Source organism: Thamnophis sirtalis, unplaced genomic scaffold, assembly GCF_051295495.1.
Source record: "Thamnophis sirtalis isolate CommonGarterSnake01/CBP01778 unplaced genomic scaffold, rThaSir2_p1.2 scaffold_5, whole genome shotgun sequence".
Taxonomy (NCBI): domain Eukaryota; kingdom Metazoa; phylum Chordata; class Lepidosauria; order Squamata; family Natricidae; genus Thamnophis; species Thamnophis sirtalis.
The window spans coordinates 50,248,304-50,272,667 of NW_028261385.1; the positions used below are offsets into that span (position 1 = coordinate 50,248,304).

At 42.9% G+C, this 24,364-nt stretch overlaps 1 protein-coding gene across 2 annotated transcripts in view; it reads left to right on the forward strand.

The window, feature by feature from the left end:
• The window catches only part of CAMK4 (calcium/calmodulin dependent protein kinase IV), a 66,993-nt gene that overhangs the window by 22,757 nt on the left and 19,872 nt on the right, over positions 1–24,364 (forward strand). Inside the window, exons 3-6 of one of the 2 annotated variants that reach the window (XM_087715799.1) lie at positions 12,502–12,555; positions 14,396–14,458; positions 14,927–15,009; positions 21,123–21,195. In XM_087715799.1, coding sequence (XP_087571925.1) covers positions 12,502–12,555; positions 14,396–14,458; positions 14,927–15,009; positions 21,123–21,195 — 273 coding nt within the window. The remainder of the gene's footprint in view (positions 1–12,501; positions 12,556–14,395; positions 14,459–14,926; positions 15,010–21,122; positions 21,196–24,364) is intronic. The other variant, XM_087715800.1, reaches the window with a different exon arrangement.

The window sequence follows — 24,364 nt, forward strand, 5'->3', positions numbered from 1 at the left end:
AGAAGCAGAAGTTTACTTGCAATTTCTGACAAAAAGCAGTCTGTAGCAAACAATGAGGTCACTTAACTGTGGCATTTGTTTAACAACTACTCCAAAAAAATCATAAAAGCGGGTCAAGTCACATGGTGACTGTGCTGTCTCTCTCCTCGCCTACACAACGATCTTTATTAGGGGTTCCAAGCCTGAATTAGTATTCTCCAACAATTCCTTGTGCCAGGACCAGCCCATTCCTGATGAGTTCAACAGACTATTCAAAAGAATCCAGCACTAGTCCACAGTGCAAAGACAAGTCCACAAGGCAAAGAGTCCACAGCCGAAAGAGTCATGATCTGAAGTTCAAGGCAAGAACACACAGCAAAGAAATGGACACATTTTTCCCAGCATCATTTCACTCTGCTTGCTGAGCTAAATAACTGCTTCCTGGTGCGGCCCATCAAAAGGGGGTGAGGCTGCTCCTTGCAAGTAGCCTGGTTGACCTTTGTTGTGCCTGCCTCCTCTCAGCCCTAGGTGCTCTCAGATCTGGAAGAGGAGGCAGTCCTTCTTCATCTCCACTGACAAGCTGCAGGGCCTCTCCCTCTGAAGTCTCTGGGCTTCCCCGCTGAAGCTGTGTCTCTCCTGTCTCTAGCTCAGCCAGCTGCTCATCCGGCCACACCACTTCTTGCTCGTAGCCCTTGGCTGCCTCTCTTCCTGACAAGCCTGGGACTGGCTCATCCTCCTCTCCTCATCTGGAGAGACACCTGGGGAAGCATTCACAGTGACCTGCTATATGACCATTACAACCTATGACTATAATTGCCATGGTCAATTTTGATTGCAAGTCAAGGACTACCTGTATGAACGAACAGCTTTGTCTGAAGTATGAATCTTACTATTATGTAAGAATTGTTCAACAGATCTACTCCAAAAAAACAATGTTTATGGGAGCCTTCCTTAAATTAACAATCTTCTACTTCTTTTATATTCCACTTCCAGGAATTCCAGCCAGCATAGGTGAACTACAGATAGGATTATGTTGTAATAGCATTTCATTATGACTATATAGCTCTTATTAAATGTCTATTAAATTTAGGATTTCATGGGACCTAATCTCCCATTAAGTAGAAAGTATCTATTACTCTTCATTATGAATAAAATCCACTACATGGCTTATAGCAATTTATGATTAGGGAAATTTAATTTGAGAATGACAATCAAAGTGAAATAAAATAGTTCTAATTCAAAAGTGCCAAAGATATTGATTGTAAAAAATTGCGTGCAATATCTTGCAGTGAATACCCTTTAAACTACTAAAAATCATGTAGCATAACATTAAAATTAGCACACCCAAAAATTGCAGATTTCAATATTTGTAACATATTTGAAAACTGGAAAGAGGTGATAGTGACTTAAAATATGAAAACTAAATTAAAGAGAGCTAATTTCTGCTATACTGAATAGAGCTATACAGCTTGTCTCTTACTCTCCCTCCTTTATTTGGAATTCCTAGACCTAGTAGAAGAAAGGTGGATGGAGCTCTGACAATCATAGGCGGAGAAGATCAGAATATAAATCAATGTTTTTTCAACCTTGCCAACTTTAAGATGCATGGACTTCAACTCCCAGAATTTCCCAGCCAGTCATAATAGCATGGGATTTTGTGAGTTGAAGTCCATGCATCTTAAAATTGCTATGGTTGAGGGACACTGGTACAAATGTTTTCCTTTCAATATTGGATTGAGATTAAACAAATCCTTTAATATTATCAATACTTTTATCTTTCCCATCATTCAAAATCTACAAAATAAATTCTAAATTGGTATCTGATTTTAGTAAGCAAAGGAAAAGCCTGTTGGAAATTAATTCAAACAAGACAGGTGCTGTTTGTAAACTGAAATGCAAATCCAGGAATAAGGATGCAACCTACACTAAATCGGGTTACAAATCATAGTTTGTGTTCATTCCTAGATTCAGCCAGGATTTGCGTATCTCAACATCCAAGATTTGCGCATGTCAGACTCTGCAGAGATGTAAACATTTCTAGAAATTTTTGCTAAACCAGGATGATATGTTCCCTTGGAATACGGAAATTATGGCAATTATATTATTTGGCAGCCTTTTTAAAACATTGAACAATGTTCAGTGATATTACTAAAATATTTGCCTCAGGCCAGCAATAGTGAGATGACTGGAGGACTTTTTACCAGCACAGTGCCCTAAATCCTACATCCTTTAGAATCAGGTTTTTGAAATAATATATTTATCATTACACATTTGCACACACTTAACGTCATTTAGAAGAAGCTTTCCTTCCTCCATCTCTTCTTCCTTCCCTTCCAATTATTGTAGAAATTTTTGATTAAGAGATCTGACAGGTTTAAACTAGGCTTCAGAACTTTCTGATATAAAATGCTAGGCTAATTCTCTCTTGTTTTCTGGCAAGCTGTCTCTTTCTGGCATATAATTTGACTAGCTGTTGAGTTCATTGTAACTGAGTTGTATTATTTTTATTGATATGCTTTTAATGGTATTTTAAGTGTTTTAATTGTTAATCTATTTTATTTTATTTTTCTTACTATGAGCACCATATGTGTCATTTATAGTGAAAAGTAGGGTAATAATTTCAGTAAATAAACAAATAGATTTTATTAAAGTAAACTGTAAATATCACTGCATGGGAAAATTGCTGCATTTGTTTCCCTGTAGGCTCTAAAGAAGGCATAAATAATAGATGCTTTATTCCAAATTTTACATTAGCATTTTATAGCAATCTTTACTGTGAAGCTTAGGAAGCAATTTTATGTTATAGCCAAGAAACTAAATCAGATAAATTATGCAGTGATGGTACCCAGTCTACTTGCTAATTAAAAAAAATAAACAAAAAAACTTCTGCATCTAAATTAGTTGAAAAATTATGTGCAGACACAGAAATCACATTGATACCACCTCAAATCAGATTGTAAGTCTATTTCTCCTGCTTGGTTTCTTATGTATGCATTATAAGAAACTGAAAATTGGTTCAGGCCTCTTTCTTTGCTATTTATAGTTTTTTAAAATGTAATTTGAGGTTTCATACATCTGTCCACTAATTTTTTATACATAAAATAAGCAAATTTTTAAAAGTCCAAAAAGTGTTTCATCAAGGATTTTTTGAGAATTTCTATAATAAAATAGTAATGCAGAATAGATTCTTGCAGTTATCTGTAAGTTTAAAGTGGTAAATACAAATAAACAAAATTTTACACTATTCAGTATAACAATGCCTTTCATTCTAAGTGAGAATCCAAGCTCTTACTTAGTTTGTCTTAGATCTGCATTCCAACTGATTCAGTGGAATTTACAATGAGAAAAATAAAGTTAATAACACTACCGCTGTGAATGGAAGAAGGAAAAAAGGGAAAATTGGAGTGACATCTTATTTCATAAAGTGGGAGAACTGAATAGAAAACAGCAAAACTGGTCAGCTTGGAACTGTCTTTCCTCAGCAAATTTCTGCTGCTAAGATTAGTGATCATATTACAAAACAGTCTTGTTTCCTCTCTCTTTTCCCACTAAAGCTCTGGAATTAATATGTCATTCATCTGATTGTTACCGAAAATCCAAATGACACTGTGGAACTTTTGCTTGATTATGTGTGCGTGTGCATGTGTGTACATACATATACTTTTTCTAGATTTTTGAAAAACAGTTTAATTTAAAATATTGTAAAGTGTGCACACAGCGAACCGGTACCGACTAGCATAGGAACCCACCAGTAGTGGGTTGCAGACGGTACGCCCCGGTACGGGCATACAGGTGCTTGCTAGGAGCACCAGGTACCGTTCCAGTACAGTGCTCCGGAGGGCCCGTCCACCCTCCTTACCTGTATTTGAGGTCTTCAGCGCTTCCGCGCACAGAGCCTACGGCACCTGCGCAATGCTCCGCCAAGGAGCTGGAGCATCGCAGAGGCATTGCAGGAGTTAAGGGCATACCGGTTGCAATGGGATCCAGAACCCACCACTGGAAACCACCCCTGATCAAGTGCATTAAATTGAATGGCACTTGCTTATTTATGTTTTTATGACTTTTCTATAACAACTTTTCTCTAAGAAATTTGGGGTGCTCTCCCTAATTTTAATCAAACAACAGGAAATAGAGTAGAAGAGAAATCCATTCAATGAGTTCTGAGATTGAGACATGGAGTTTCCCAGTGCAAATCTAACAAGCTGTGACTATATGCATTAAAATCATTTTAACCTGTACTTCCCACCCTCTTACTTCCCCCTGAAAATACATCCGGATGTACTTTTAAACTAATGTTTCTCAAACTTAGCAAATTTGAGATGTATAAGACTTCAACTCACAGAATTCCCTAGCCACTCGCTTCTGTGTACATTTAATTTTGCCAAGTTTGAGAAAAATTGGTTAAAACCTTGGGTGATATTACAGCTTTTTTTTTTCCTCTAAGAAATAACAAGATTTTCTTACTGGTTTTGCATCTTGCCTCATAAAAAGTGAAAACAATTTCTTTGAAAATTAAACAATTTAAAAATGATCATCATTATTTTTAAACAGATGTAGCATTATACTACCCTCTCTTTTAAGCACTGAATGTTATTAACCCACCCCAATCCCCAAAGATATGGGCAATGTATACAACAGAAAGAAAACAAAACAAACAAAAGAATAACTAAGTGCCCATAGTCAGTTTTTAGAGCACATTGAAATAAAGCTGTGTATTTTAAGCTGTGTGTGGAAATGTGAAAAGATGGAAACTGACACTACTTCCTGGGGACAGAGTATTCTATAAAGGAAGGGATAGTGCAGAGGAAGCCTTCAGGCCTCAGGAAGGGATTAAACTTTTGGAAGGGATATTCTTGATAATGGGATATGCAGATTCAATAGCAAGGTTGCTTGATATATCCTGGTGCTGTGATGTTTAGATAATGGTAAAGGTAATTAACAGCACTTAGCATTGTGACTGCTGGCAACCATTCACTGACTTCAATATACTGTAGGTGTAATTCTGAATTGGAAAGGTATCCAGTTAATAATCTAGATAGTACATTTCCTACCAGTTGCAACTACTGGTTTGTCTCCAAAGGCAGCCCTACCTAGAATGCATTACGGTAATCCTCTCAAGGGGGAATTGAGACGGAGTTAGTAATAGTACATTAGAATAGTCATATATGTCACTATCTGTGCAACTACTATCTTTTCAGGCTTGAATAAGCAAAAACCTATTACATATTGATCTGGAGCTATGGCTGATAAAGCAGCTGATTACCTAGAGGGTCCAGCACTGTTCACTGTCCATCTTTTCTGATTTGAAAGTCTGCTGGGGATTTTGCACATGCAAATTCATATACTTTGGACCTTAACTTTGAATGAATGTTACTTAAAATAAAAATATGGACTGTAGCCTGATTAAAGTATGATAACTGAAAAAGTATATTTTTGTTTAGCAAAAACAGTACTGTATCTTTGAATTTTCTCCTAGCTGATGGCACAATCTTACAAACCATACTTGATTCTGAAAATCAGATTTGAGTCATAGCTGGTTAATATCTGGATAGGAGACTTATCAAGAAATAACTGGACTGTAGGCCAGCCTGGGAAGTTGAAAAGAAAATCATAGAAGAAAGGGCAATTTCCATATGTTTTTTAAAGAAAACTTTTAAAGAAATGGAGTTTGCCTGAAAAAGTAGCAATACCTCTTTGGTTTTTCATCCTATTACTAACCTATTTCGGAAGTGAGCCATTTGTGTGCATGTAAAAGGTCTTATAAGGTGAGAGGGGTTGTTTTCCTTCCCATTTTACTAATAGAAGTGATTCCTTTTCCAGGGCGCTGCTCAGGAGAGTCCAAGCAACGGGTTACCCAAACTGCCCAGAACTGAATAAAAGCCACGCCTCTGGTGCTGATTATCCTCAGATTTTTTCAATTCAGCTAGCCCAGTGGACGCGCTTAGAGTTTCTCTTCATTCTGAAAGTTTTTGCTTGGACTCTCTTGAGCTAATTGTGAGTAGTTTCCCTTTAAATTGTGAGCAGGCTTAGTGAGACTTGACTATTTTAAGTGCTTAGTTTCTGGATCTCACTTCTTGTTTCCCTGGCGTCCACTCAGGCAGCTATCGGGGGGCAAGTTCGTGTCTGCTCCCTTCAAGGGTGACAAGCTTTTCGGGGAGGTCCTGGATCTGGTCCTAGTTGAAAACAAGGACAAAAAGAAGGTGATGCCGTCAGTTACCAAGAAATCCGACAAGAAGGGTTTTTACTCCTACAGGAGGCAGCCCATTCGGAACACGGAGTCTTCCTCCGGCTCCACTCAGTCGCAGAGGCCTTTTAACCAGCAGTCAGATAGGCCCCAGGATCGCCAGTCTTTCCGGGACAGGGGTCACCAGCAGCACTATTCCCATCGCCCCTTTCGAGGGGGCTCTGGTTCCTGCCCCTTCAGGAGGTATAAGTGACTGTCACTGGTTGGCTCCCATTGGAGGGTGGCTCCAGTTGTTTCATGCCCAGTGGGAGCAGATCACGTCGAATCAGTGGGTCTTGCAAACGATCTGGCTGGGACTCACCTTGGAGTTCTTCTCCCCTCCTCCTCGTCACTTCATCAGGTGCCCCATTCCCTCATGCCCAGTCAAATGGTCCCTCATGAAGCAGGAAATCAGGCACCTCAGGGATATCAAGGCCATAGAGCCAGTTCCAGCAGGACAGGAAAGGTCAGGGTTTTACTCTATCCTGTTCCTGGTTCCCAAAAGCTCCGGAGAGTGGAGGGGGATCCTAGATCTAAAGAGGTTGAACCATCACATCACCTATCGGAGGTTCAAGATGCAGTCCCTCCAATCTATTCTGGGCTGCATCAGGCCGGGAGACATCTTAACCTTCATAGATCTCAAAGAGGCCTACTTCCACGTTCCATCCGCAAAGCCCACCACAGGTACCTGAGGTTCACCTACGCAGGTCAGCACTACCAATACCGAGCCCTGCTGTTCGGCCTGTCATCGGCCCCCAGGACATTCACAAAGATCCTCACGGCAGTGGCGGCTTTCCTCAGATCCCATCCAGTGCGGCTGCACTGTTACCTAGGCAATGTCCTCCTTCAATCGTCATCCCACCAGCAGGCGGTCCAAGACCTGCAATACACAATGCAGGTACTTCAAGACCACGGTTTCTCCATCAACTTGTAAAAGAGCCACCTTCATCCGATGACCAGGCTGCAACACCTGGGGGCCGTCATCGACACCATCACCTGCCAGGTCTTTCTGTCACCGGAGAGGGTGGCGAGCCTCAGAGAAGGTCGCACAGGTGCAGCAATCCTCCCAGGCCAAGGTCGTTCAGCTGTCACAGCTCCTAGGCAAGATGATCTCGTGCCTGTCCATTGTCCCATGGGCACGACTTCATTCTCGACCGCTCCAGTGGCTCCTGCTCTTTTACCAAAGGGCCAACGAAAGCAGTTCACCAAGGTTCATCCCAGTTTCCATGAAGGTACGTTGTTCGCTCAGGTGGTGGATGTCTCCAGCCCTGACAAAGGGGTCCCCGTTCAAGGAGCCAACCCGGCTCACCATCACGACGGATGCCAGCCTGTATGGTTGGGGGGCCCATTTCCGCAATCAGATTGCTCAGGGCAGGTGGTCCTCGGCCGAGGCATCGCACAGCATCAACTGGCTGGAGCTGAGAGCGGTCCGATTGGCCCTGATTCGCTTTCAGGTTGGCGTTCGGGGTCGTCACGTGAGGGTGTTGATGGACAACATTGCGACGAAGGCGGACATCAACCGCCAGGGGGGTATGTGCTCCAGGTCCCTGATGTCGGAGGCCGACGACCTAGGTCGGTGGGCGGAGAAACATCTTCTCTCCATTCAGGCAGAGCACATCTCCGGCATGACCAACACCCAAGTGGACTGGCTGAGCAGCGCCACAGTCGACCACTCCGAGTGGCGCCTTCATCCACGGCTGTTCCAGCACCTAGTTCAGAGGTTCGGTTGCCCTCAGGTGGACCTGTTTGCCACAGCGGCCAACTTGCACTTTTCCAGGTTTTTCATGAGATTTCATGACCCAAGGGCCGAAGAGGTCAATGCCCTCCACTGCCCTTGGCCCTGGGTCCTACTCTACGCCTTCCCACCGTTACTGCTGCTTCCCCGAGTCATCCGGAAGATCCTGGCGGAGAGGGTGGAGATCCTGCTGGTGTCTCCCTTCTGGCCCAGGAGGACCTGGTTTGCCAACCTGGTGAGCCTTTCCATCGAAGATCCATGGCGGATTCCGCCACAGGAGATCTCTCTCAGTCAGGGGGCCCTTCAACATCCGGAGCCCCAGTGGCTGCAGCTAGCCGTCTGGCACTTGAGAGGGATCTCCTGAGCAGGGACAACCTTTCCACCAAGGTGATTTCTACCATCCAGGCATCCCGCCGTCCTTCTACAACTCGGATCTACGATGCTACTTGGAGGTCCTTCGTTAGTTGGTGTGCTTCTCGGGGGACCTCGGCTCCCTCTGTGTAGATTCCTGTTATTCTGGACTTTCTGCAGGACGGACTTGACAAAGGTTTGGCGCCCAACATGCTCCGCTGTCAGGTAGCGGCACTTTCCACCATCTTGGATCCTGACAGTCAGTCATCCCTTGGCTGTCATCTCACCATCCACAGTTTTCTCTGGGGGACTACTAACCTGAGCCCTCCTACGGTTCACAGGTATCCGACTTGGAACCTTAACATGGTCTTACATGCCCTTGTGGAGTCTCCTTTCGAGCCCCTCCGGATGGCCAGCATGAAGCATTTGATGTTTAAGACTGTGTTCCTCATCGCCATCACTTTGGCTAGGCGTATTTCTGAACTTACTGCCTTGTCGGTCCGTGAGGACTTGTGCCTGATTCAACAAGACAGAGTTATCCTCAGACTGGATCCGTCTTTCATCCCCAAGATAAATTCTTGGTTTCATCGGGCTCAGGAGCTCATCCTTCCTGACTTCTGCCCACATCCCAGGCATCCCCGTGAGAAGCGCTGGCACAAGTTGGATGTCCACAGGATGCTTCGCAGATACATCAAGTGCACGGCCAGCTTCCGGCATTCTGAGTTGCTGTTCATCTCCTTCCAGCCATTTCTCAAGGCCGGAAGGTGTCCTCGTCTACCATTGGCAGTTGGCTTAGGGCCTGCATCGCCCTTGCTCATGTTCTGTAGTCTAAACTGGTGCCGCATCACAGCGCATTCGACTAGAAGCGCTGCCACCACAGCAGCCTGGGCGACTCGGGCTCCGATTGAGGAAATTTGCAGAGCGGCCACCTGGACTTCCTTGTCTCCATTTGTGCGGAATTATAAGTTGGACAAGTTTGCTTCAGCGGAAGGGGCCTTTGGGAGGCGTGTGCTGCAGGGTATTCATTCCAGTGGAGAGACCCTGACTGCTTCTGCTTCCCGCCCTAGTGAAGTTTAGCTTGGGTATGTCCCTTGCTTGGACTCTCCTGAGCAGCACCCTGGAAAAGGACCATTGGACTTACTGAAGGGTCATTTTTAGGGTGCTGCAAAGGAGAGTCCACCCTGCCCAGGGGTCTGGCTCCACTGTTTCATGTTCAGTTGAAGTTCCAGTTGGACTTGTTTATTGTATGATTGTTGGATTACTTGTTGGACTTCTCAGCACGCAACGGTTCCACGTCTTCATTTCAAAAATCTGAGGATAATCAGCACCAGAGGCGTGGCTTAAAGTTTCAATTCAGTTCTGGGCAGTTTGGCTGTATTTAACCCATTGCTTGGACTCTCCTTCGCAGCGCCCTGAAAACGACCCTTCAGGTAAGTCCAATGGTCCATCTCAGCTGGACCAATTAATCATCTTCTCTTTTTCCTTCCATTCTTCCAATAGTTAGAGTTTATCTGTTTCAAACTGAAGCTCGGGTTAATAAAGCAAGGAAAACACAACTAGTAGTCTTTGATTTATGATGAATTCCCCAAAGGTACTTAAGACTTCCTAGACTGAAGTTCCAATGGCCACTCCCCATGGTCATGTGACTGCACTGTGAATGCTTGGCAGCCAACTCACAACTTAAAGCTGTTTGCAGCATCTTGTAGCCACATGAGCATAATTTATGACTTTTTTTTGCTGGAAATCTTCATTTACATCTGATTTTTGGCCAAAAAAAACCCCAACCCATAGTGAGCAAAACTCATAGTGCCTTAAAAAACCCCAGTCTTTGTTTAACAAACACCACATTCACTTTACAAACTCTGTGTTCACTTAACAACAGAATAAACAGAAAGTTGTAAAATAAGGTATTTATGTGATGACCCACTTAATGATCAGCATGACTTACAGCCGTAATTGCAGATTCAATTATCAAAGTAAGTCAAGGACTAATTCCATATGAAATATAATTGCCTGGAGTAATATAATAAGCTAATAACTAAATTGAGTTTCTATTACTACTATAGTAAAGCGGAGCTTAGTAGTAATAGCATGAGTAATTATTATTTTGTTCAGAACTGAAATTGTGACTTTAAGTCCTGGTCCCTCTATTAATGAAAGGAGATAACCCTCTCTTGTGAGTACAAGATTTCATTTCAACTTCTGAGATGTTTACTGGTAGTGCCAGTTTTTTACCATTTCTAAATTATAATTTCTTCTAAAATGTGAAGTTAAAGAAATGTTCCGTTCAGCCTTAAGAAGCAGAAATATGAAATGCCATTAAAAACCCTAAAAACATAAGCATTTCACTTGATAGTCAAAATGATGAAAAACTCACTATTAAAGGACAATTAATTCACAAGTGCATTAATAATGAAGTGGGAAATTGGATATATCTATATGTAAATATAGATATTTTAATGGAAAGATGGTAAATAGATGAGATTTAGAAAAGCTTGCATTAATAAATGTTTAATCAGGAGATAATAAAACTTACCAAAGAATCATCCTAACCAAATGATGTATCATAGATTCTTTTCATTGATAGCCCCAACAAAATAAGTGCCAATGTGTTCATTGGCCCAAGGAGAAAAGGAGTCCAAAACACTGTTCCCTCTAAGGTGCGCGGCTGAGCGGCCGCGCACGTGGCAAGAAAACCCCGCGCAGCAGTTTCTAACTGCCGCGCAGTGATTTCTGCCAAAGCAAACGTGGGGAAGTCCTTTGCAGGCAGCTAGAACTGGCCGCCCACAAAGGACCTCCCCAGACTTGTTTTGATGAGCACGGAGCGACTGACGGTAGTTTGTGCCGGCCGCGGCCGCTCAAACTAGCGTCAGTCGCCCCTGTGTTCAGCAAAGTAAGCCCAGGGAGGTCCTTTATGGGCGGCTAATCCTAGCCGCTTGTGCCCGGCGCTGTGGCTGTAGTAACCCCCCAAAGCCCCTGCCGCCACCAGAATATCTGCTGCCTCCTCCTCCTCTAACAGCACTGGATTTGCCGCCTGACGCCGCGGCTGTGATGAAGCTGCCAAAGCTCCCATCAGCAGCACCCCCGCCTCCCCCTCCACGCGGAGCACCTGAGCTAGCCCGCACGTTATCCCTCCCCCTTTCTCCTCTGCCATGCTTTTGAGGAGCCATGAAGCCATGGGAGTTAGTAGAAAGGCGACGGAGGGGGCAGGAGCAGGAAAAAAGGCCTCCTGGCTTCTGAAAAGCACGGCGGAGGTGGAGGCGGCGGCAGGGGTAACCCAGAGCCCAGCTGAGGTGCTGCGAGCGGAGGGGGAGGCACTGCCGCCGTTGCAATGGGCGGGGGCGCCTGTGGGAGCTTTGGAGGCTTCACCTCGGCTGCAGCGCTGGGCAGCAAATGTGGTGGTCCTCTTGGAGGAGGAGGGGGAGACGGCAGCAGTTATTCTGGTGGTGGTGGGGCTCGTCAGCATCTTCAGCGGCAGCCCTGCCCCCTGTGAAAAAACCCGAAGATGGAGCAGATCCACGCAGATGATGTTGCCGCAACATGACTGGAGGAGGAATTCTGGGAGTTGAAGTCCACAAGTCTTAAGCTGTCAGGTTTGAAGATCCCTGTGTTTTTTTTCCCTAAAGGGTTATGGGTGCAAGGATCTTGTAACTTGACAGCTTTAAGACTTGCATGCTTCACTGCCAGAGTTTCTCAGCCAACATGACTGGAGGAGGAATTCTGGGAGTTGAAGTCCACAAGTCTTAAGCTGTCAGGTTTGAAGACCCCAGAGGTTTTTTTCCTAAAGGGTTAGGGGTGCAAGGATCTTGTAACTTGACAGCTTTAACACTTGCATGCTTCAATGCCAGAGTTTCTGAGCCAACAAGGGTGTTGTAACAATAGCTTTAAGATTTGCGTGCTTCAAAAGCTAGACTTTCTGAGCCAACATTTTGGTTGCTAAGCAGGAGCGTTGTTAAGTGATACTGATATTATATAACACTTTTAATTAAGCGGGTCCCTTGAATAAACATAACTTTGAGTTTCAAATAATACTGATTTCGTTGTTGTCTTAGGTGACATCTGTTAAAAAAATTCAGGTGCTCAGGCATGAAAATATGCCGCTCAAACACTATACTTTTCCGCTCACACGGGAAAAAAATTAGAGGGAACATTGGTCCAAAAGCCATTTTTCATTATAGCACTTCGATAATGTTATTAAAAAATGTTGTTTCAGGAGTTGCCTGCTGAAGAGCTCTGTGCAACTCTAAAGAAGTTATTTGAAGAACAGGTATTGCCTTGTTTATACCTATTGTATATAATTTGGTATAGCTATATATTTTGCAATTAGGGAAGCATTGTGCCTTTATACAAGAATTCTGAATTATATTTGTTTAATATATTGATATAAGTCTAGGAATTTTGATCGATGCATAGAGCAAATTTTGCAATCACCTTTCCTCTCATCAGTGGAATGATTAGGTGATGAGAACACTAAAAGTGATCTGCATATTGTGCTGATCCATAAAAGATTTGTCTATGCAAGAACGTAATGCCCACTTTCATTAATACAAAGCTGCAAATCAGCTGTGCTAAAAACAGACCTTAATTTATACCCCATTCAAGTTCTTGTTAATAGGTTACTGGTTTTGTTATTTGTCTAACTGGTGTAAGGAGAAAGTTCTCTCTCCATGTGAAATAATGGAGATTGTAATTTTGATTGTAATTGTGAACCATTTCTTTCAGCCACTGTACAAATTCCATGGTCTTTATTTATGTAAACTCTGTCAATGATAATGGTACAGCGGTAGTTGCTTAGTAGATTGCATCGGGGTTACTTGAGTTAATAATTCCAGGGCATGTTTATAGACCATTTGTTTATTTATTTATTTTAACAAACACCAAGGCTTTAACATATTTCAGTACAGCAGTAATAAGCATATAATTATGAGTATGACTGTGTAAATAAAAACACATTTATAATTTACTTGTACTCCACGTAATGATAATGTGTATACAGTGGAGATTATTTATGGACATTTGGAACTTTGTGAATGGAAACTGTCTGTGCTGTGTTTGCAAAATGTGTTGAAGGAATATGCGACTAATGTTTACCTAAGTCTGTGATGTTGTGTAGGCACAAGAGTCATCTTAAGTAGAAAGACAACTCCCAAAATGTCTGAAGCTTTAAAGAATAGTTTTTAAAAATCTGTTTGCCCATTAAGCATTTATTCCTGTTCTCCTGCTTCAACCAATTTATTTGGATAGCCTTTCCTTTTAAGAAACAGCAGCCTCTTTTTCCAAAGTCCAAGTAAGTAATATATAAAATGTTGTCTTTGTTTTGCAAAGAGGCTGGCAATCTTGTGTGACGCATTAATGATAACAACTACAAATATGGCTTCCATACACTAATCTGTACCAAAAAGAAAATATTGGTTTATCTATACTTTGCTTTTCTCAGTTTCATGGTAAACATTGATTTCCTTGTCTACTCCCCAGATTGCCCAAAATAATTGATTAAGGCTTTCTTCATTTCAGATTTAAAATCTCCTTCTTGGCCCGGGTTTCTCCCAGTATTAATTTTATTTTCATGGATTCATTGTCAGGCGCCATACAAAGGCTTTAATGGTCCAAATCAAAGTGCTTGTAACATTTTCACCATATATAAAGTATTAAGATTTATTGAAAAGTTGTCATAGATTCAGTTCTGTGAATTCACAAATGGATGCTTCAGATTGTCTTGCAAACTCTTCAGAGAAAGAATATTTTTTCAAAATAGTTTTTCTAAATGTTTATTTGGGCATTATGTGGATAAACTAAGTATCAATTCTAAATGATAAGTAGCATGCTTAACCTTTGTTTGTTTCTTGTATTTTAAAACTTCACTTTACTTTTAAATTTGGTGACAAATTTCAATATTAATCAACATTTTCCCATATATTTCAGAGGCAGATTTACAAATTTCTTTTTTAACTTACTTTTTGACTTTTGCCATAAGTGTTTGGTTCCTAAAAAATATTAAAACAGAAATTTTCACTTACTATTACAAATGCCCAGAATGGATACAGCAGTCAAATCATTGAAAAAATTACTTTCAAAATCCTATTATGTTTTCTTTTCCTTTTAACCAGGTAGATAAGAAGATTGTCCGAACAGAGATAGGTGTTCTTCTTCGACTTTCACATCCAAATATTGTAAGTTGTATCTGTTTGCAAGCCCAGATTTAAAAATGTTAGCCTGCATCTTGATTTCTGATTGTGGACATATTTTCCTCCTCTTGCTGCGCATAAGAAGACCAAAAGAACTCTACATGTTTTAAATTTGTCCATATTTATTTATTTATTAGTATGTTCTGGGAAGCATCAGAGTTTTGTCCACTTAAAATTATTTTCAGTAGTCAAGATATTTCAAACACTCTGAAGAATCACTTAAGAAAGTAATGTTTAGTGCATGCTTTTTTAATTATGCTTTCTACTGAACCATCAATTGGGAAGTTTTTAATTCGAGAGAGAGGAGGAGAGAAATTGGGAGGGAGGGAAATAAAAATTATAATATATCCAAACTATCAGATAATATTTAAGATACATCTATTTATTGTAAATTATGTACATACAGGAAAGAAGGGAAAAATAGACAATTGCTTACTTTGTTGCTTTTCTCAGATAAAATTGAAGGAGATATTTGAAACCCCCACAGAAATCAGCCTTGTCTTAGAACTGGTAACAGGAGGAGAGCTGTTCGACAGGTATCTGGTGGATTGTGCATGTTGTTGTACTATATGTTGCCCAAATATTACATTATAATATATATATATATATATATATATATATATATATATATATATATATATATATATATATATATATATATATATATATATATATATATATATATATATATATATATATATTCATATTCATCTGGGTTTAATATTTTTTAGAAGAGGCTGAAAATGCATTATTTTCTCTGTGACATGTGTTTCAGTGGCTGGAATTCTATTTTAAGAGATATGAGTGCAGATCTTCAGGTCTGTTCCAGTGAGCTGGCCAGCCTCTTCATCTTCCCACCTACTTAATCCAGTTTAAAATACATTGGCAATACATTTGTGCAGTTTTGACTATTTTCAAATCTATCTAAGCAGCAGGATACTATGAGCGCAGCCCAGTTTGTATGTATGTTTGGCTTGCAGAAAACCATTTGCTAATTAGCACTTTCCCATTTTGCAACGTTACAGAAATAAGTGCACCAATCAGTACTTGTTTGCCAGTAAATCACCACATAGCTTAGTTCCTCATAGCCAAGGCACAACATCCTTTTTTAACTTTTCCAGGTGCTTCTGTGCTCACCATATTGACAGACTACCATTGCCTACTAAACCCATAAGGCTAGCATGCTAATAATTCTGCATTGGATGGTTTTTTGGTGACTCTAACATGCCAGCCTGAGAAAGGCAGTGCTAAGTCCTCGACTTGCGATTGGTCCTAAAGTCCTCGACTTACAACCGGCCGCAAGTCCTCGATGCACGACTGACAGCCGGCAACAGCCCAGCCACGCCTGATTGGCTAAGGCGCGGCTGGCTGAGCACGGGCTGCCTAAACATTCCTATTGGTCACCCTGCTTGACAGCTCCCGTATAAATAGCTGTCAAGCAGGGCGAGGTTCTGAATCGCTGTACATAGTTATTGTTGCTGTTCTCTTACCTCAGCCACCTCACGCCTCTTCAGTCAATACTGAATATAACACTGGCGACAAAGGTGGGATGCTGACAGTTCCTGCCTGAACAACCACAGAAAGGAAGCTCAGTTACTTTCCTTCTGTCTCCAAGAGAAAAAGAAATTTTTTTCCTCAAGCCACCACAGCCATGGCTTTGCTCCCACCGTTTGCACCCTTCGGAACTGCTGGCGAGTCATGGGCTGGCTTTTTGGAATGCTTTGAGTGCTTCCTCATAGGATATAATAACCACAATTTACCCTCGGACCACAAATGTAGTTTCTTCTTAAGCTCGTGCAGTCCTGATATGTTTAATACGGCCAAGGCTCTTGTTTCGCCTTTGGCCATGTACGAACTAACTTGGGACACTCTTATCAGCAAACTAAAGAAACCGCTATGCCTCGACTGACTCTAAGAAAATCACCATGTCTCTGCTGCTTGAAGGGTCGCCCTGCTCTATGGAGGTCGACTCAGCCTCCTTCCACTACCTCCTCTCCTAGGCCACCCTCTCCCAGTTGTGCCCAACCAACTCCCGCGACCACCTGACGCCACCTGATATGACCCTCAAGGACTACCAGGGGACTCAAATTCCCACCCTAGACAATTACTCTGTGTGGGTTGATTATGGGGCTTTCCATGGTAATCTCCCTGTCCTGGTAGTGGGAAAGCCATTACCTGCCCTGTTGGGGCTTGACTGGTTCCCCTCCCTGGGCCTTTCCCTCCTGGGGGTTCATCAAACCACGGCCTCTCCACCTACCATTGAGGATGTCATTTCAGACTTCGCTGATGTCTTCGATGATAAGTTGTGGGAATATAAAGGTACCCCTATTTCCTTGAATTTGGACCCCCAGGTTGCCCCTATCAGGCTGAAGGTTTGCAGGGTGCCCTTTGCCTTGAGGCCGAAGGTTGATGCAGAGATTGACAAGCTATTGGCACAGGGAGTCCTGGAGCCCATCAACCATTCCAAGTGAGAGACCCCTATAGACCCAGTTAAGGCCGACGGGTTTATTCAGCATCTGCACTGACTATAAGTCGACCATCAACCTCGGCCTCCAGGCAAACCCCTATCCAGTCCCTGTGGTGCAGCACCTGTCCATTCCTTGGGGCAGGGCTGCATCTTTGCCAAACTGGATATGGCGCAGGCCTACCAGCAGCTCCCGGGGGATGATGAGGCCACGGCGGCCCAGACTATCGTCACCCACCGAGGGGCTTTCCATTGCTGCCGCCTTCAATTCAGCGTTTCCGTTGCCCCAGGAATCTTCCAGAGCCTCATGGAGCGCTTTCTCCATGGGCTCCCAGGCGTAGTCCCCTACTTCGATGACATCCTGATCACTGCCCGCAGCCTCTCAGGTCTTGAGCGGAAGGTCCTCGAGCGTTTCAGGGGCCCGGGCTTAAAATTAAAATGCAGCAAGTGCTCATTTGCTGTGCCGAGGGTGGAGTTCCTGGGCTTCTTAATAGATGCCCAGGGCATCCACCCTACCCCCTCCAAAGTTGCTGCCATCTGGAATGCCCCCATGCCCGCCTCTAAGGCGGAGCTGCAGGCGTTCCTTGGCCTCTTGAATTTTTACACACCTTTTCTACCTCATAAGGCATCACTAGCCGAGACGCTACATTGGTTGCTGGACCGATCTGTGGCTTGGTGCAGGGGCAGCCGCAAAGCGCATGCAATTGTGGCTGTCACAGCTATGCTTATGTCAGCGGCTGTCTTAGTGCAGTATAGTGACAAGCTGATGCTGGCATGTGATGCCTCCCCTTTTGGTCTGGGGGTGGTTCTGAGCCATGTCCTCCCCAATGGCTTCGAGGCCCTCATTGCTTTTTATTCCCGGACACTCTTTTCCGCTGAGAGGAACTACAGCCAGATCGACAAAGAGGCTCCGGCTGCCGTGTCCAGGATTAAAAAGTTCCATGACTATACAGATGGCATTTTACGCTCTTCACTGACCACAAGCCACTTCTTGGGCTTCTGGCCGGTGACCGTCCCACCCCTCCCATTCTCTCTCCTCGGATGATTCATTGGACAGAGTTCCTCGCAGCATATTCCTATATGCTACAGTACTGTCCGGGCAAGCAGCTTGGGCATGCTGATGCCCTCAGTGGCTGCCCCCTCCCTGCTGCTGAAATGCACCCAGTGCCCTCCATGTCTGTGATAGCCTCTCTAGACCTGCCTCTTACTGCCTCGGACGTGGCGGCCCACTCTATGGCCGACCCTGTCATTTCCCAGATTTTCTCGTGCGTCTTAAGGGGTCTTGCGGCACCTCTTTGTGACCCACGGGTTGCCGGATATTATCGTGTCCGACAATGGGCTGCAATTTGCGTCCACGGCCTTCCAGGAGTTTCTGGCCATGCAAGGGATCCCCCACATGCCTACCGCCCCATACCATCCTGCATGCAATGGCTGGGTGGAACGTACTGTCCACTCGGCCAAAGAGGCGTTGGGCAGGATGGACCGGGGTGACTGACCCCTGTTTCCACCAAAAGCTCCGCTGAGCTGCTGATGGGCCGACGCCTGTGGACCACTCTGGACAGACTGCACCCACTCTATACAGGGCAAGGGGTGGAGTGCTGACCTAAGAGGTCAGTTGCCCCGGTCCATCCTGCCCCCCCCCCCCGCTCCTTCAGAGAGGGGGACTTAGTCTATCCTCGAAATTTTGGGGGGATCCAAAGTGGGTGCCTGCCACCATCACTACTGTAACCGGTCCCTGCTCTTAAAGGGTCGGCTTCCCAGATGGCAGTGAGTGGCGGCGCCATGTGGATCAACTTAGGCACCGCCTTCCACCTGAGGCCTCCGCTCAATCAGGCCCTTCCTGCCCAGCCGCCGTCGTCCAGCAGCCAGCCCAAGTTCTGTTTCAACCCGTGGTTCCACTGTTGCACGAAAATCCATTTGAGGCCTTCGCCCAATCAGGCCTTCCCTATCCTGCTACCACCTTCCAGCAGGCGTCCCAAGTTCTACCTCCGTCCGCAAGTGCACCTCCTGGCCTTTTCCAGCGTGAGATCTTCACCCAATCAGGCCTCGCCTATCTGGCCACCCCCTTCCGGCAGACCCAACCAGTCTCACGTCCATCTGACACGCCCCCTCGCCTGGACTTACCCATTTTGCAGGATCCGTCTTCTGGGATAGGCCGCAATGACGTCGCTTGGAGCTACACTCCCTTCAGAGAGGAGCTACCACAGGGACTCCTTACCTCGTTGACGGCGCCTCTACAACTGAGGCGTTCTTGGCGGGTCCGACGTCGGCCCGCCTACTGAAGCGATAACGCATTCGCTTCATTTGCGCAGGCCCCATCGCTAGGGGGGAAGGAGTGCTAGGTTCTCGACTTGCAATCGGTCCTAAAGTCCTCGACTTATGACCGGCCACAGGTCCTCGATGTACGACTGACAGCCGGCAACAGCCCAGCCACGCCTGATTGGCTAAGGCGTGGCTGGCTGAGCACGGGCTGCCTAAGCATTCCTATTGGTCACCCTGCTTGACAGCTCCCGTATAAATAGCTGTCAAGCAGGGCAAGGTGCTGAATCGCTGTACATAGTTATTGTTGCTGTTCTACCAAATAAATGGCTGTTCTCTTACCTCAACCATCTCACGCCTCTTCAGTCAATACTGAATATAACAGGGAGGTGCAAGGAAAGCCAAGAATCTGCTTATGACTAAGTCCATCTGATGGCTACTTAATTGTTTAGATCAGGGGTCCTCAACCCAGGGCTGCGGCCTAGTACCAGGCCATGGCCTGTTCAGAACTGGGGCATGTGAGCGTCAGGTGAGTGCACAGCCAAGGTGGCGCAGTGGTTAAATGCAGCACTGCAGGCTACTGCTAGATCAGCAGGTCAGCGGTTCAAATCTCACCGGCTCAGGGTTGACTCAGCCTTCCATCCTTCCGAGGTGGGTAAAATGAGGACCCAGATTGTTGGGGGCAATATGCTGACTCTCTGTAAACCGCTTAGAGAGGCCTGAAAGGCCTATGAAGCGGTATATAAGTCTACTGCTATTGCTATTGCTATACAGCTCCACTTGAAAGAGCAGTGGACACTTGTGTTTACATGCATAGCTCGACCCATACAAGTTCCAGGTGCTTGCAAGTAGAGTTTTGCAAATGCCAGCCTCTTGCGCACAGTGGAGCTGCATGTGAATGGAGCTGTGCGCTCAAGCAGGAGGCATTTGAGCTCAAGCACAAAGCTCCCCTCACATGAGCAGCACACACTTTCGCTTGCACAGAAAGCTCCACTCACATAAGTGGTGGAAGGTTGCACTTGCACAAATGGAGCCTTCCACTCACACAGAACTATCCTCCCTCCCCTTGGAAAAGTTAGAGACTGGTGGTTTAGGTGATTGTAGACTTAATTTTTCCTCTACTTACTTGACTTTTAAATTTTTGTTGCCTTTTTCTGTTCTTCTGTTTGTTGTTATTGTTTTATGTATTCATTTTTTTAAAAAAATAATAGTTCAGGTAGTCCTTGATTCAGCAACTGTTTGAAGTTGTGACAAAACTCCCCAGGGCTACATACAACCCAGATTTAAAGTTCCAATTGCTGCCCTGCCGTGATCACGTAATAGCATTTGGGGCAACTGGCCTGCATTTACAGCTTTTTGCAATGTCCCACAGTCACATATTACAGTTTATGATGTGGTTTATGATGTTTCTGTTTATGATGGAGTTGGGTTTTTTTTGCTGGAAATTGCATTAGATTAATTCTGATTTCCAGCAAATAATGCCCATTGTGGACAATACATTCTCTTAATTATTTGGAGTTAATCCCTGCAATAAAGGCCATAATTGGATATGATTGCATGGTGACCTACTAAATGGTGTGCACAATGTATGACAATAATTCCAGGTTCAATTATGGCCATAAATCAAGGAATAATTGTAGATAAGATTGGAAATCTAAATCAAGGAAGTTAACACGAATGTCTCTATGAGGTTATTAGGAACTGAGCTGTTTGCTAGAGTCCTTACTTCTCCATTATCATATTATATTCAAAATATTTATTTATTAAACCAGAGTAAAGTTGTTTTTAGTGATAGCTTTATCCACCAAATCATGATAGATTATATTGTTGCTTGATTATTCTGTGATTTATTTTAATAAATTTGCCTAGAATTGTGCTGTTCTAGAAATCCCTGAGTTTGAATGGCATATTTTTGTTTCTTTATAGAATTGTGGAAAAAGGATATTACAGCGAGCGAGATGCTGCTGATGCAGTGAAACAAATCTTGGAGGCAGTTGCTGTAAGTTTTACTAGCCTCAGATTAATATTTCATTAATCTCAAAATACTTGTCTGAGCAGTATAGACCACTAAATGAAAGAAAAACTTCTTGATAACAATCCAAACTCATATATTTATCAATGTCAATCAATGATCAAAACAACATAGGAGGAAGACCATGAAAAAGCACACTTACTTTACACTTCTTTCACCACCATACTAATGTTTCTCCTCATACTGAAGACAAACATCTAAAATACAGAATCAGTTCTTGACATAGAATGACTTTTCTTAAGCTCAGAATCCCAGCAGCTGAATGATGCTTGGTTTCTGGAAGGCTGCCCCAGAGGTTCTCTGTATGAGGTAGCACTGGAGTGTTCTTGGCAGCACCATCTAACTTCCCTGGCTACACTATCTTTATCTATTTATTATTATTTTTAATTTTATTTTTATTTTTTATATTATATATTATTAATTTAATTTTAATTAGTATATTAATATTTTTATAATTTTTATTTTATTTATTATTTATATTATAGTATAAATGTGAATTGCAGTGAAATGTTAACCTGAATGCTCATAGTTTAATATTCTTCTAGATTACTATATAATCCTCTAATCCTCTCTATCTCTGTCTGTCTGTCTGTGTGTGTGTGTGTGTGTGTAATTAGTGTCACAACCCCTGGTATGCCCAAATATGGGAGGAAGCTCACCGCTTCCATTCTCTGTCTATTGGCTCGTCACAAGAGACCATCCAGACAGAAACCCAATATTTTTTTTACTGTTTCCTTTGTTACATTTGTGTTGTATTTGTGCTTTATTTATTTATCAGCATAAATACAACACACACACACACATATATATATACTGTATATATAAATGGCTGTGTACGTGTGTGTATGTTCCAGCATAACTCTGGAACGCCTCGAGCAATTTCAACCAAACTTGGAACACAGATGTCTTTCTTTCTGAAGAAAAATAATGTGGAATAAGACACCCCTAACACTCCATCCTGCTTCATTTTGTATCAGTTGAAGTTTCTAAATGCTCTTCAAGGGCAACTACACGCTTAGCATATTGCAGTGACAGAGCAAGCTGTCCCTGTCTAGGAATAGGCACAATTGGTACACAATACAGTGTGTAAAGGTCCTTCTCACTATAGTTGCCACCTGCTCTTTGATATCCTTTTCATCATTCTTAGTCCCGTTTGTTTGTTGCTGTGGTAATAACCGATCTTCCATTTACAGTTGCAAATGGTGTTGCAGATGTGATTGTATTTCATTCCAGTTATTCTCATAAAACAGTCTGTGACCTTTGAAAGATGCCTAATTCATCACACTTTCCAGCTTCTGGTTTCCCAGGTTCAGAAACAGGCAAGACATGGAACAAAATATACAGTTAGAATCCTCTCTCAAGTTATGGCTTTGATGTCGATAAAGGCAATAAGGGAACAGATCAGAAGAGGCCTGGAATCTATGAACTTATTCAGTCCCTAGAACTAACATCATAGCATCTATGTAGCCATAATGATTTAAGGAAAATGAAGGAAAATGGGAAAAGAGAGCTGAAGTAAAATGCCACTATGAGTTTAGGATAATTTTAATAAGAAGATTTGTTTCAGTTCTCAGTACTTGGATTATTTTATAAATGCATAATATTTGCATTATTTATGAATTGTAATTGAATGGTGGCATTCTACTTACAGCATGCTTAAATAATATGTTCTCATTGTTTTCCCCTGCCCTTCGTACTCTCTTTCTGTTCCAATGGGAAGCATTATCGGGATTCAAGAATTGAGGAAAATTACTAAAAGACTCTTCTATGTTTACATCAATAGAAAAATCCATTAGATCTAATATTCCAGGGGGGGGCAATATAAATGGAACCTAGCTCAATCAATTTTATAGAAAATAATTCATTTAATTGCACAATATATGCCTACTGTATAAACAAACACCCTATATGAATATTTAAAATGCATGGGACTCCTTATGCTGCCATGAAACAGCTCCAACATAAGTTTTATTCTTGATTGATTATTATTGTCCACTGGTTTGCCACTTTCCAAATATACCAAAGATTATAACACTCTATGTCAGAAACCAGTAATAACATTACTCCTATTTGGCATTGCCAGCAGTGGAAGTTGCGAGGCTATTTCGTTCAATGACATTTGAAGGGCCATATGTTTCTCAACTGTGTTCTTTATAGTGAGAATTTAATTATTGTAATTTCAGTCATAGGTAACATTCTGTTCAAACCGAGGCAGTCAATATGCTGCTAGTCTAATCTGCACAGTACATTGCAATAATTCTCTGTTACTGGGGGATATGTGTGTGTCTCTGTTCTCTCTGTCTAAGATTGCAGGTAGTCTTACAAATACAATTTACTTACAAGTACCCTGTTTTCCCGAAAATAAGACCTCCCCGGATAATAAGCCCAAGCGGGCTTTTGAGAGCATGCGCTAAAGTAAGCCTTTCCCCGAAAATAAGCCCTCCCCAAAAATATTGCAACACAGTAGCAGCCATGAGGTGACCACACTTGCCGCCTCCTGCACCTCAAAAATAATAAGAACTCCCCAAAAATAAGGCCAAGTGCTTGTTTTGAGGGTCAAAAGAAAATAAGACCCTGTCTTATTTTCGGGGAAACACGGTATAATTGGGACCAGGATTTCTATCACCAAGTGAGTGATCATTAAATGAATCGCACCCAATTTTATAACCTTTTTTGCTATGGTCAATAAGCAAATCTCCATGATTAAGTGAATCACCCAGTAATTGAACAAATCCAGCTTTTTCCATTGACTTTGCTTGTTGGAAGCTGTCTAAAAAAGTAACAAATGGTGATCATAACACCTTGGTTGCTGCACCATTATAAATACATGCTGGTGGCCAAGTGCCTGCATTTTGATCATGTGACTGCAGGGACGCTGCAGTATAGTAATTGTAAGTGTGAAGACTGACTGTAAGTCACTATTTTCAATGTTGTATAACTTCAAATGATTGCTAAACAAATGGTCATAAATTGAGGACTACTTGAACCAGGTCGTTAAACGGATTTTATTTTTTCTTGAAATAAGAAAATCATAAGTAATTCAGATTCCAAAACCATATCGCTTTTATTCAGTTTGATTTCAATGGTAGCATATTCTTTAAGTATATACTGTTTGCTGAACCCTTAACATGATTTA